Here is a 13,427-nt window from a genome sequence, read left to right as displayed (position 1 = left end):
CATTCCCTGGCAACTATGTGGTAGAGATATGTGAGTATCAGTATAGCCGGTATAACAGCCCTTCGGCGTAACACACCAGCTTGGCAGGCACACGGTACGGCAGCGGCTGGCTACATTACGCTGAATGACTTGTTACGCCTAACCCTTGAACATCTAACTCTAAACGTTGTAGAGATATGTGAGTATGGAGGAATGTAGGTGGGAGGATAGCCACTATAATACGTGAATAGTTTCATCAGGAATAGTTTCTACAGTCACTGAGACTCTTTTTACAGTAGATACAGTTTCCTGTAACCACGTGTAGACATGTCGATATTGTATGTTTGTGATGCATGTATAGCAGCGACACCTATGCTGCAGTGCAATGTGAACCAGTCAATTGTCCTGAGGAAGGTGACAGATGGTCACTGAAATCTCGACTGTGAATAAAACACTTGTTTGTGTAAAAAGAGTCTCTTTACTCAGCCAATCAATATTATCGCGTTAGATATTATTCAACAATGATCACATCTTATGATATTTATGAAATCTAAGCTTTGTTCCAGCACAACAGAAGCACCAAGGTGTGTCAGTGACACTGATACCAAAATATTGTAAAACGTTTGAATGAACGATATAATATCCATGTTGGCAGAATGTACACTCAGATATAGTTCATTCAAACATTTTGAAACATTTTCGTTTACTGTCACTGACAGAGCTTGGGTTGCCTATTATACCTGGAGGGTGCCAATTACAAAGATCGGTTGACAAAGCCATTTAGCAAACAACCTACCCTAACATCTTCTACATGTATCTTAGCCTGGATGCCAGACCCCTAGCATGCTAGGCCAGAGTTATGCAGACTGCAGACATATAATTACCTTTGGACCCATGGAAAAAAATGTTGTGTTTATTTCCTGTTTCCCAACTGACCATATGTACATGTAGGTCTTGGAAACAGTCTGGCACCCAGGCTAATTCTATCTATGCCATTTCATCTTGACTCGAGGGTTAGTACAATGTGAGTTCCCTTCCTCTCTGTGTATATTCTCTCTAGGCAGGGCAGGGAGTCCCCACAAGCTGGTTCCATGGGACAAATCTCAGCCATGGACTTCTCAAATGGCTCACAACTCATACGTCTGTGAGAGTCTCGCCTTACCCTTCTCCCCTGCACTTCACAGCAAAGTCACTAGGGGTGTCACATCACTGACACCTAGCTGTGCAGTTACTGTAACTCCAGAAATGCTCTATCTTTGACGCCAGTGTATTTCACAACTTTTTTTTTGCACAAATTATGTTTTAAAAGCAGCTGACTAGTGTCTCATGTATTTGGCAGTGGCACATCTACTGAGTAACACACGCACAGTTGCCTAACATTCCTGGCCCTACATTTACCACGTATCTAGCAAACAACAAGCTGACTGTGTGTTCTGTATGTTTCAGAATGATGGACTGAAGAATTGAGAGACAAGAGGAAGAGAAGACCAGGGTGTGGCCACTTTCCACTCAAGCAGGACTCGTGTGCACTACCAACACCATGAGCCTAGAGACACAAAACTAATCGTACTCCCAACTCTTGCCAGAATTTGGGAAGACAGACGGAAGATCGGGGCCCCAAAATGTCAGCATTTGTAGGCTTTTCTAGGTCTCATCGTGTGTATGTAATTTATACAGTATGTACAATATGCTTCTACAATTTTAGCTTGTAAATTAGTGAATATTTAAATACTCTACACAAATACGTCGCTTCCTATTTTCAGGTGTCTCGCTATAGCAGTGTAGAATATGTACAGGGGTCATATACGGGGGTGTAGCAGTGAAATTGGGCAGCGCTACATGAAGCTTGACAGAACGTACATGTAGGGGACCTCTGCATGAGATGCAAGGTGGGAGATTTTTAAGTGTAAACACAAGAGACTTTAGAAGAGATGCTCAACTTGCCTACATGTAGAGAAAACCACTGCAGATTATACCAACTCATTAGGTGCCCTACTAATAGTGTAGAAAAAATATAGACTTGAATGAAAATCTACCATCACAGCTCCTATTTACAGAGTTACCGATCACTCTTATCAAAAATCGTGCTGTACCTATATGTTCAGATTATCGCCGTGGTTACGTTTGAATCACCTTATAAGTACCATCAGGTGTGTCCTGATGAGGTCACCAGAGGTGAAAGTTCAAAGGTCATGGACTTTTATATCGAGTATGATGTGACATGTGAAGAGGATACCGAGAGGAAAGACTGCTACGCAAAACATGTTGACATGATTGCCAAGAAGAGAAACGGACGTGAAGAAGAAGTTTTACCCAAATTCTAGATGGTTGGAAGAGAAGACAGAAACAGAAGGAGATTGTATGGCATGATCAGCTGGAAGTAGAATTAATACTTCCGGATATAAATGACTTACATGTATGTAACATAGATCCTTTTTGTAACAATTTTTGGAACCAAATCTATTGCTTGCATTTCTGTCCTGTCAGAATACTACATGTAGATGCCATAGGCATATCTTGCCAGAGACAGAGTACAGTTGTAACAGTGCTAACTGACCATGCTAAAGGGTCGTGCGACCTTTTAGTGTAGTGGTTAGCGTTGGTGACCGCCAAGCGGACAACTCGGGTTCGATTCCCGGTTGTGACATGCTCGCCCCTTTCGGTTTTTACAGTGGCGCCCAACGTGGGGCTCGAACCCACGACCCTGGGATTAAGAGTCCCATGCTCTACCGACTGAGCTAGCAGGTCACAACCGGGAATCGAACCCGAGTTGTCCGCTTGGTGGTCACCAACGCTAACCACTACACTAAAAGGTCGCACGACCCTTTAGCATGGTCAGTTAGCACTGTTACACAGTGTTACTGTTTAATTTTGTTTATAGTTGATAAAATGCATCAAGATAATACAGCTTGCTTCTTTTGCGTACTAAGTATACTATTGTTATGTCAATTGGATAATTTTACAATTCTTTGAAATTGTAGAGAAAGGTTTGTAACCAGGGTACCAATGTTAGGCACCAGTAAAACTTGGCTTGTAAAGACTGAATCTTGTACAAAACTTCAGCTGTGGCATGTGGCAGGTTTCCTTTCTTTTTTGTTGTTTCCTTTTTTTTTTAGAATCTGAATATTGAATGAAGGGGAGGGGGGACAAGCTAATCTGATGAACAGTTTTGTAAGTTACACAGCAATGTGTAGTACTGGACCTTGGAGACAAATGCTGAAGTCTCAATTGTCAAGTCTCAAGCAGAGGCAAAATGTTGCCTCTGTGAAACTGATAGAAACCTCCCTCCCTAATTCGCCTTTGAACCGCTAACAATAAGTGAAAGCCCAAAATTGTAGCATTCATTTGAAAAATCCCTGTCACACACACAAAACAGAATTGTAAGGTTATTATTACTTCTACCATGATGGTAGATATGTTCTTGCTGTTTATCACCGACCCGCCCCCCCCTCCGTAAATGGGTTGATCCTGTAGCAGGTAAAGCGGGAGGAACCACTTCTTCAGAGGGGTGCTATTTCTGAGCTAAACAACTCTCACGCTGATCATAATTTCACCCCATACGAACCCTATTGTAAGTACAAGCATTTATATTTGGAGTGCTCAATTCAAGGTATTCAAAGTACATGTAGAGGCTTAATAAGTAGCACTTTGTTAGGTAGAATTGTGTGAAAAACCATTTCAGTTTTTTTTGCTTGGACAGGAAGCTTTTTGATATCTCAGTGAAATGTGCTGCTGCAACAGGCATAGGTGTTTGTCGTCTTTTCCCTTATTTATATCCTGCAGATATTTTGTATTTTTAGCCAGCCAATATTTTTAAGCTAGCGACTGATTTTCTCCTCCGTTTTCTACCACATTTCTCTCCTGTCGCATTTGTGGTGTATCTTTACCAAATAAACTATCATCAGGTAACTGGGTTGTGTTCGAGTTTATTTGGATCCATTTGTTACTAGCCTTTAGCAAGCTATTATCCCAGTAGTTGGGAAAGAAATATTACAATACATCTAAATACAATATTAGCACAACATGACACATTTCACTACGTTTTCGCATTTCTAGAATGTTTTTTTTTCGGTCATCGTATTCAGTCAAGATCATCTACATAGTATTGTTCTGACATTGGTTATACAATGTGTAATACTATCTAAAAGTAGAAAATGGCAGACCCTTTTTGTAGTTGACAAAATGAATTTCATTATGAAGCAAGTTTAAACTGTAATCTACATAACGTGACGTCACGGAAGCGGCGGATTGCTCATTCCTTGACAAAGACGAGTTGTACGGTATAAATTATCCAATTTCTTGTGTTTGAAATTATAAAGACCTCATTTCTTAATTTCGAGAAGAGCTTATGGTGGGAAGAAGCAAACCTGTGTCGATGCTGGTCGTCTTGCGTTAGAGGTTTTGTAATGTGTTTCTGACGTGTGTAAAGAACCCCCCAGGGGCACAGAGGTCAACCCTGTTTAGAACGAACTGACCCGTACAAATGGAGATAAGTGCTCGCTTTTTGTAGCAAAATGCAGAAATTAGAGGTAATTTGGCCAAAATGGAGCTAATTTCACGGCGCAGTGTGTGTGTAAAATCACCAAAACACTCAAACAAATGTGGGGCGTTTAAATGTGTCGCCGGGTTTGGCGCCAACGGTCTAACAGTTTCGGGTTGGCCGCAAAGTACCGAGGAGCCATTTGGTGGTGTTAAACAAGCGACACTTAATTAGCCAAGGAGCTTAGATTTAGGCAGATAATTGGAATCTTGAAGGAGACCGTAACACAAGGATACTTCAGAATGTCATCTCTGCTTTTCGCGGTGAGTTTTAAGTTCAAGTGCTTCATATTTTTTGCATGATCGGTTTTCCACAAAGGTGTTGCGACCTCATTGCGTAAATATCGACGTTATTTTTTAATCGAAAGTTGTGGACGCTAAACGCTTACTACAATTACGAGGGATTGATTTCTAAGTTTTTGTTGTGTTATCAAAGAAAAGGCGATATCTAACGATAAAAAGCCTGGATGCCAGGTTTTCGAAAAGTTTCGTTTTGTTTCGATATTGATGGCGCGAAGTATAAAAGCGAACGAAAAACGCCCCGTTTCTTTACCAAATTTGGCGGCTTTCTACCATTTCGTCAGCAACCAACTGTACAAGGTGGACTGACTGATTGGAAAGCCTGTCAACTGCTGCTTTTTGTAAGGACTGTTATAAAAGTCGTTTTTAGCAGGAAAATAAAGATTATACAGTTACGTTTTCTTGATTGTAGCACTTTTGTTTTTACTTTGTAGAGCACCGACGTGCGGAGAAAGAATAAAGCCAGTAGCAGGCTTGTCTAACGTAGAACGTAGACAGTCTCCTGGCATCAGGACCGCTCTGTAGTTAAACAGTCTGGTACGGGTCAAGTCTGAACTGTGTCTGCCACGGGGTCGCCGGGTCGAGAAATTTGAAAGTGAACCGCGTAACGGTTTAGAGAGGTCGGTCCGAGCTGAAAGCAAACGTTGAACGGTGGCGTCGACTAGAGGCGCCATCCTCTCCGGCCGCGCGGTTAAACAGTCAAGTCCTGTAGGGATCCATTATATGGATGACATCCTCTCGTAACCCCAAGACTGATGCGAGCGGGCGAATAAAACAAGTTTTGGCCAAAAAAAAGTTGCCTTCATTATAAAATCTACGTGGTCATGAAGGTTGTACAAATGGCTAAAGACAGAGAGCATGGTATGGCGATTAATAGACTCTTCATTTTCGTTTCTTCATATTTTCTTCTTATTCCTTGGGAATTGATGCTGCATTCTACGACATTAGTATCGTTTTCCAATATCTTTTGCAATTTATATTTGCTCAATTTGCAGCTGCTTTGTACGATTTACAGTATGGTGAAAAACTTTTTTTGGAAACGGACGAAAATTCATGCGCGCGAAGAACCTTCTTCAGTAGAGGCTTTTGAAATTAAGTTAGACCAAATTTCAAGTTGAATTCAAGCTCCATGGTTAATAGACCTATGTTTCAAATTGGCCAGGCGGTAACCATTTGCCCTTTCTTTTACAAATAAAAAAAGCCCAGTAAAACACGCCAAAAGTCTACACCTCTACTTGTCTTGGTGTCTAAACCTACGTTTCCCACAGACTGTCTGTCGCTATGGCAGACTGATGAGCAGAGTCCGTCACGCAGAAAACGAGAATGTCTCCACTAAATGACCGGGGTTGTCTCCGCCATTGTTGCGAGGCGCGTCCCTGGGACCTCTCCCATTGTACCGAGGTGCATTCCTGTGTGATGGGGAGTTTGTGCTACTGATGGTTCCTCGTGATATTTGTAAGAACCACCAGTCAGACGGCTGCCAGAGCGAGACCAACTCTCAAACGGTGCGGTACATGGAAGTAGTCTTCCTTACAGGTAAGGGGAAATGTTATGAACACTATGATATGTTCGTGTTTTTGTTCATTAACTTAGATTATGTGATAACTTTATTCGTTATTTCGCTGTCTTTATACTACATTTGGATTAAGGTTTCGAAATCCTTGTAGTCTATATATAAAATCCACGCTCATGTACATGTTTATCATTCAAAATACACCAATCTTATATATTGTCTCCGTTGTACAATTTTAGGACTTCCAAAGATTGTCGTATTTTGAATGATACATGGGCTGGGATTTTATAGCTGTTTCATGTATATGTTTATTTGCGCGTATAGAGGTCTATTTTGGTTATGTTGGCCTGTTTTCGTGTTTTTTAGTCCATTCTCTGTAAACAAGACATTGGGGTTGACAACTTGATAACTTTTCAGGAAAATAGTCTTTATAATTACCCATTTCTGTTTCATACGATGTTCCTAGTAGAACAAGGAATTATCATTCTTACTTGAAGTATGAGTAAAATTAAACATTATACTAGACGGACAGTCTAAAACAGCAGATTCGAAGCTTTTCAGATTTCCTGTAGTCAAAATTGTTTTACAACTAAACAACTTCACAGTCCACTTCCCTGCCTTTGATGTCAAATCGCGTCTAAGCGAGTGAAAGCCACAGTGCTTCTTGTATAATGTATTGCACTTTCTGGGAGAGCTTTGTAAATTTTCCTTCTGACGCGCACTTTTCTAGTCACCACCACAAATTGTACAAATTTCCGCAAAACAGGCGCGCAAAACAGGCGCTCAAATCATTCGGAAGCCATATTTCTGCCCGGTGCTTACCCGATGAAGACGTCTCGCGTTAAACAGAAGTTTACTGTCGCCAAATCGCGCGTGAAATCGGTTGAATGGGCGAGAACGTGATGTTGTGACCTGGGCGGGGAAGGTCGTCACGCGAGCTGGCAGCCCAGGCGCCAGGTTCGACTCTGGGTGCGGCGCAGTTTAATTTTGTCTCACTGCTACAATACCAGAACACACGTCTTATAGTTATATCAGCTTCGTTCTTTTTCACTGCTAGGCCAAGTGTTTTTAGTAGAACTGTCCAGGGATTTGGGCTGCAACGTCCAAACCTTTTCGCTTCTTCTGAACAAGGTATAAGACTGAAGTGTCGGTGGCTAAAGCGGAGCAGGTGTACCGGAATTGCGACTGCTCACCTCGGATCGGTAGTAAGCTTTATCTATCTGTTTATTTTTGTTTTGCTCTGTATGTATATATTACAGCGATCGTTCTTGATCCTGGTTATGACTGGTGAAACATTTTGCTCCGTTTCAGTCCAACAGTCCAACTTTTTCGTGTTTCTCCGACAGAACCCAGACCTCCCTCAGTGCCATTCGTATATGTTTGAAAACGTTGGGAAAATATTTTCATCAAGTGAACGTAGGACCAAGGAGGTTGTATGGCATTCTACCTCTATTGTCGTACCAATCAAGTTTGTTAGTGTAGATTTTGTTCATTTTCATACCATGAGTTTTTTTTTAAATCTATATCATCAGATCTCACTCAGCATTAGCAGCCGGACTGCCGAGAAAGAACGCTGTCAGAGTTGCGCTGAGGAAATAATTTACTTCTCATTTACACTCCTGTCTGTCCCTCATCATAGCTTTTGCCTCCGGAAGACTGTTCCAAAGTTCTACTGTTGATGGTAGAAAAGTTCTCCTGTATGTGTTGAACAGTACTGTGGATTTGTTTGCTTGGATTGGCGCCAAGGCAAGGCGTGGTGCACACACACACAGGTGCTTCAGGTCACACCTTACCTGTCGTGCCTTCCCACGTATATTCTCCAGATCACCAATTATGGTTGCCAATGGCAACGGAGAGCCAGGATGTCCTGCAGACAGAGACAAGGTCATGTGACGACAGGACACGTCCGTCAACCGCTGACGGATTCTCTTTGTCATCTTTTCACCCAGCGTGGAGACCAGGTGAGAACTTTTACCTTCTCTTTAGCCTCCGTAGCAGGCTTATAGAACTGGGGGTTTGGTGGTCTTCGATTCGGCTGTTTTCTGATCAGCCCCAAACGGGGGTAATTCAACCAGGCCGGCTATGTTGTCTATATGCAATCAGAAAATAGCCCCCAAAGACCATGAAGACCCCCAAACCCCCAGTTTTTGGCATGCTATGGAGGCTACCTTTTCTTGGTCTTGTCTCTGTCTTGCTACTATCTTTCCTCGATTCCATTTCGTGTGTGTAAACTCTCAAATTGCCAGGTCAGAGCAAATACATTCTCCTGTAACAACTGTAAGTAACTTACAAATTGTTAAGCAACTGGATGGGTTTGAAAGGTTTTGAGTAACAATTCCTGTGTATCTTATTACCTGGATGTCCTAACCTTCATTGGCATAACTGTTAGTAACATCTTAAACATTTTTCTTGTAGATTTTACGACATGATCCTTTCGGGTTCTTCCAACACGTCGTTGTTCACACAACTAGAGACATACACCTAGAAACAATATCATACAGTGGATTATTATTACAAATCGTCCACACAAGTAGACACAACTGTTTTACGTTGTCTTTTCACATATCAACTCTTAAAAGACTCGCCATTAGGAGCATGCCTCCCCACGTCGATAACATTACTGTAGGTAGGACTGTGTAAGAAATGTCTAACTATATATCTACTACTAACACTTCTATCGCACATGGATACACATGGTAAGTTTTCGTTCGGAGGTAGAACAACCGGAATCTGACGGATTTACAGCCGAATCTATTGTTGAACGGACACAAAGTAAACACCCAATAACAACACAAAGGGGTCAAAGTATTCGCGTTTTGACCCGTCCATTTCCTGATCTTATCTTTGATAATTAAAACGGCGGCAAAATTTTCTGAAAGACGTGAGCATCGAGAAAAACTATATCGTTTTCCCGCTGTGTATTATTCTCCATTGTTTTGTAGGAAAAAATCAGCATTTTTCTGATTCTTCACTCTAAGTAAAAGACGCGTTGCTCTTTTTCCTGAATCCTGTGCGCCATGTTGGTGTAATCGCCCTGTGTAATGGTATTGTGCGTGCTTTAACGCACGTCGCTTACATGTCATATTGATGAAAACTTATTTTTCTCATAAACACGAACACGTGATAAAAAAACTATTCTAATCCTAAAGTTACAAGTGCAGGCAGGCATTCAGTTATGATAGCTTTGATCATCGTTGTCTTGGGTGATAAGTGTTAGCTGTAGAAGTTCTTAAGTGCTTACCCCCTTAAGTGTTTGTTACTCACTCTGTTATGTTTTTTTGTACTTAACTGTGCCAATTTTTGTTTCAACTTATGTGTTGTACAAAAGCGCACAGGCTTCAGTTTGCATCGAATGGTAAGGTATCACAAATGTGTTGATATATGGTTAAACCTTTCTCGATATTTGTATGAAGGAAATTTTTATTTTTTTTTTAGCTTATTCCATCATCATCTATCCTTGATCCCTTTTTCGTGGTTTCCTTCCTTCTTCCTTTCTCCCTCTCTCCTTCTTTCTTTTTCCCACTGTATATTTTTCTCTCCCTCCCTCCCTCTCTCTGTGTTTCTTTCTTTCTCCTTCAAAAGACAGAAACCGGTCGTCTCAAGATGTGTTTGTTCGTAGAAAGACAATTTTCTTACGACATTCACATATCATATCATATCATATCACAGCTTTCTTGAACATTTCCTACACTTTCCTACATTGTCATATAAGTACGCCATTGGCCTCTAAAGTATGACTTCCCACCCCCTAATTTACATACAGGTGCGTCGCCCTGTTTTACTATGTGCGTCGTGTTATGTCAATGGCGTACAAATATACCATCAACATCACAAATATAACATTTCATGCTTAAGGATATTTGCCAAAATTATGTACAGAACTTGAGCTACTTATATATTGACTTTATTCTAAGAATTCCCTATAGATTTTGCCTCTTTTTATACTTCGAAATCACGGGAAACATGCTAGGTTAGAAGTAATTTGTGCAAAGCAAAACGTACATGTTTCGTTAACGCTACGTCCATACAAAAATAAGTATTAATATTGCTTGTATTCTCGTATTCAATTTGTTTTTCTCTCTTTAGTGCAAACGAAGGCATCATTGATGTCTTTCGTAATTCAAGTTAAAATGTACCGTCCAAAAATTCCTTTATCATTTTAATGATATACATTATATTTGTACATGGCCTGGACTATATCAATGGCAATTTGTGCTGTCTATATTGCAGAAAATTGTCTATTATTACTGATTTATTATCTAGTTGTAACACCTGAAAACCTTTCATTTGCCGACGAATTAACATCTGGCTTACACCTGATATTCTTGTGAATATGTTCTGGTGATTTTTCCGTCATAAATAACTTTATCCCGGCTCTACTGAGTCCACAAATCAGGGTGAGATTGACTCCAGACCGGGTCTATTGTCCCTCTCCTGTCCCCGGTTTGTGTCAAGAATGGCTGCAATAATCGGCGCTCTGCGTTCCTTGTAATTTCCCGGCCCGCCCGTGTGTGTCTGGTTATTGTCAGGCGGCGTGTCGGCGACGCGTCTCCCGGCCACTGTCGCGCCTAACGACGGTTTCATCGTTCCCCGCTACACCCCAGCTCTCCCGCCTCGCCTCGGCTCTGCTCTCTAATTTTCCGGGTCTTTGCGCACTCGCTCGCTCGCCTCCACTTTACTCACAGCCTTTTATTTTATTCAATTAGAATTAATCAGGATCCTGGAGCATGCGGTCCTGAGTGAGTGAGTGGGTGGGTGAGTGAGTGAGTGAGTGTGAGTGAGTGTGTGTGCGTGTGAGTGAGTGAGTGAGTGAGTGAGTGAGTGAGTGAGTGAGTGAGTGAGTGAGTGAGTGAGTGAGTGAGTGAGTGAGTGAGTGAGACTATCGCTGTAGTCTCTCACTTTAACATTTTAACAAGGAAAACAGTTTGTCTTTCTTTTTTCCTGGCCTTTTTACTATAGTTGAGACATTTCAGACTCAAACCTTGATTGAAAATACCCTCGCTTATACGTCATTTTGGTGCTCTTAAAATGCCTTTCCCGTACTTTTTGTTTTCTTTATAGATGTGTTAAAAAAGAAGAAATTCAAAAGTATATTTCGTAAATAAGAGATGAGTAGGTACCGCTTCGGGAGTAATGCTCCTTTGAAAATACTGACTTTTGCTACTTGTTTTTAACGCGGAATTAAAAAATATCAAGAGAAAAACGGTACAAACATGCACATCACACAATGGTATCTCCTTAGCAGCTGCAGACGTCTATAAATTCTCCAAGCAGATCTTTTGGTGTCTGCAAAGACAGTATCAAATTTTCCGGACAGTATGCATTTGCCAGAAAGTTTCCATTTTCCAGGCATGCACCACCCCACCCAAGTTTGGCTGGCGTAAGAAATGCCAGTACAAAAAACAAAGCCCAATAAAAACGCCTAAAACACGTCAAAAATTCACTGAAGTCTAAACCTCTGCTTTAAAGAGTAGACATTGTAGCCACTCACGCCTTGGCGCCAATGTAGAAGCTGTAGCTCCTTTGTAGTATGACAAAAAAAAAAAAGAAAAGAAAGAAAACTGGAAGCCTTTATGTCGTTGTGAACATTGTTTGCTACCAGACGCATCCCGGACAAGCCTGGTTAAGTGCGGGGCAGGACAATACGACAGAGACTTGTCTCGGTGCCACTGTCCTGCCGATGTGTCCAGCCCTTCTGATTGATGCCAGAACACAGGCACGTAATTATAACGTACTCCCTCAGCCATGGCGGGGACAAGATGGCGGCAAGGGACCCACCTGGACACAGACAATGCCGGGGACAAGTGGGGTGTAGAGAGGGTGTCCCCAGGGGCGGGGCAGGACTAAACACGAGCACACCCGGGGGGTGGGGCTCACACTGTGCATTCATTTAGAGATGGACTCTGGCTCCATTACTTACGAGTAATTAGTCGTGCCAAGGTCAGCAAAGTTCATCTGATGAACCTCTGGTACCCAGATTGGAAAAAAATAGGTCAGCTGTCACTGCATAAGTCTGCACGTGTTCTCTTCTGGTCTTTCAATCATTCTCTCCATCCATACACTCATGAGCTCTACGTATACGACATCGTGATAAAACAAGTGTTTGTTATAGAGAGTCATCAAACATTGTGCACTTCCTTGCATAATATTCCGAGTTGCTAGGGTTAGTGAAGTTGTAACAGTGCTAACTGACCATGCTAAATGGTCGTGCGACCTTTTAGTGTAATGGTTAGCGTTGGTGACCGCCAAGCGGACAACTCGGGTTCGATTACCGGTTGTGACCTGCTCGCCCCGTTCGGTTTTTACAGTGGCGCCCGATGTGGGCCCTGTGAGTACTGGCACTGAGGATAAGTGTGGCAGCTCCAGGGATGTCGGACTCGGAAGATTCGAGGACGAATCTTGAAAGAAAAGGGGGAGTAGTGTAACAGTGCTAACTGACCATGCTAAATGGTCGTGCGACCTTTTAGTGTAATGGTTAGCGTTGGTGACCGCCAAGCGGACAACTCGGGTTCGATTCCCGAGTTGTGACCTGCTCGCCCCGTTCGGTTTTTACAAAGTTACAAAGTATACGTAGGCTTCCTTGATATACATCGTAACGTTAACAATTAGAAAGAGAGGGTGTTCATGCACGTTACGCCTGGACGTTACACCCCGTGAGGGGTTTTGTGCAGTAATGCATAGATGTAGATGTAGATGCACATGTCGTTTGAATTCATAAACCATGGACTTGAGCTATTCACAAAGTTTTAGGTGTGTATTTGATGCATGCCCCTTTTTACATGACTTTTTAGCGCATGTATTTTCATAGCCATGCAGTGAGACAACAGAAAAGTTGTACAAGGCGTAATAGTTGACTGTAGTTGTACTGTGTATGAAAGTGCTGTGATGATTAAAAGAATCCCAACTTTATCATGCAACTATGCAGGAAGGCGATGACATTGCCAGTGTCACCGACGAACAACGACAATGAAGATGCAGAGAAAGAAGGGCAACTTCAACTTAAAGACAGCGGTCGTCACTTGAGACTTCCTTCCGATTCTAGTGGCCACCATCGCGTTACGACAACGAATGTACCAAGCTTCATGTTTAATATCAG

At 42.0% G+C, this 13,427-nt stretch overlaps 1 protein-coding gene across 50 annotated transcripts in view; it reads left to right on the top strand.

Annotated features, from left to right (window-relative positions):
• The window catches only part of LOC109466753 (sorbin and SH3 domain-containing protein 1-like), an 85,273-nt gene extending 82,762 nt beyond the window's left edge, over positions 1 to 2,511 (top strand). For 28 of the 50 annotated variants that reach the window (XM_019764553.1, XM_019764571.1, XM_019764539.1 and 25 more), the window contains one exon: positions 1,040 to 1,384. In XM_019764553.1, coding sequence (XP_019620112.1) covers positions 1,040 to 1,239 — 200 coding nt within the window. In that variant the 3' untranslated portion in view covers positions 1,240 to 1,384. Of the gene's footprint in view, positions 1 to 1,039; positions 1,386 to 1,425 lie in introns of those variants that run through there. The other 22 variants (XM_019764542.1, XM_019764545.1, XM_019764549.1 and 19 more) reach the window with 4 other exon arrangements.
• The last annotated feature ends 10,916 nt before the right edge of the window (positions 2,512 to 13,427 follow it).

The sequence above is a fragment of the Branchiostoma belcheri genome, unplaced genomic scaffold, assembly GCF_001625305.1.
Source record: "Branchiostoma belcheri isolate BF01 breed outbred unplaced genomic scaffold, Haploidv18h27 scaffold17, whole genome shotgun sequence".
In the NCBI taxonomy this organism is placed as follows: Eukaryota; Metazoa; Chordata; class Leptocardii; order Amphioxiformes; family Branchiostomatidae; genus Branchiostoma; species Branchiostoma belcheri.
Note: the sequence above shows the minus strand (reverse complement) of the source record. Positions and strands in the feature narration are given on the sequence as shown.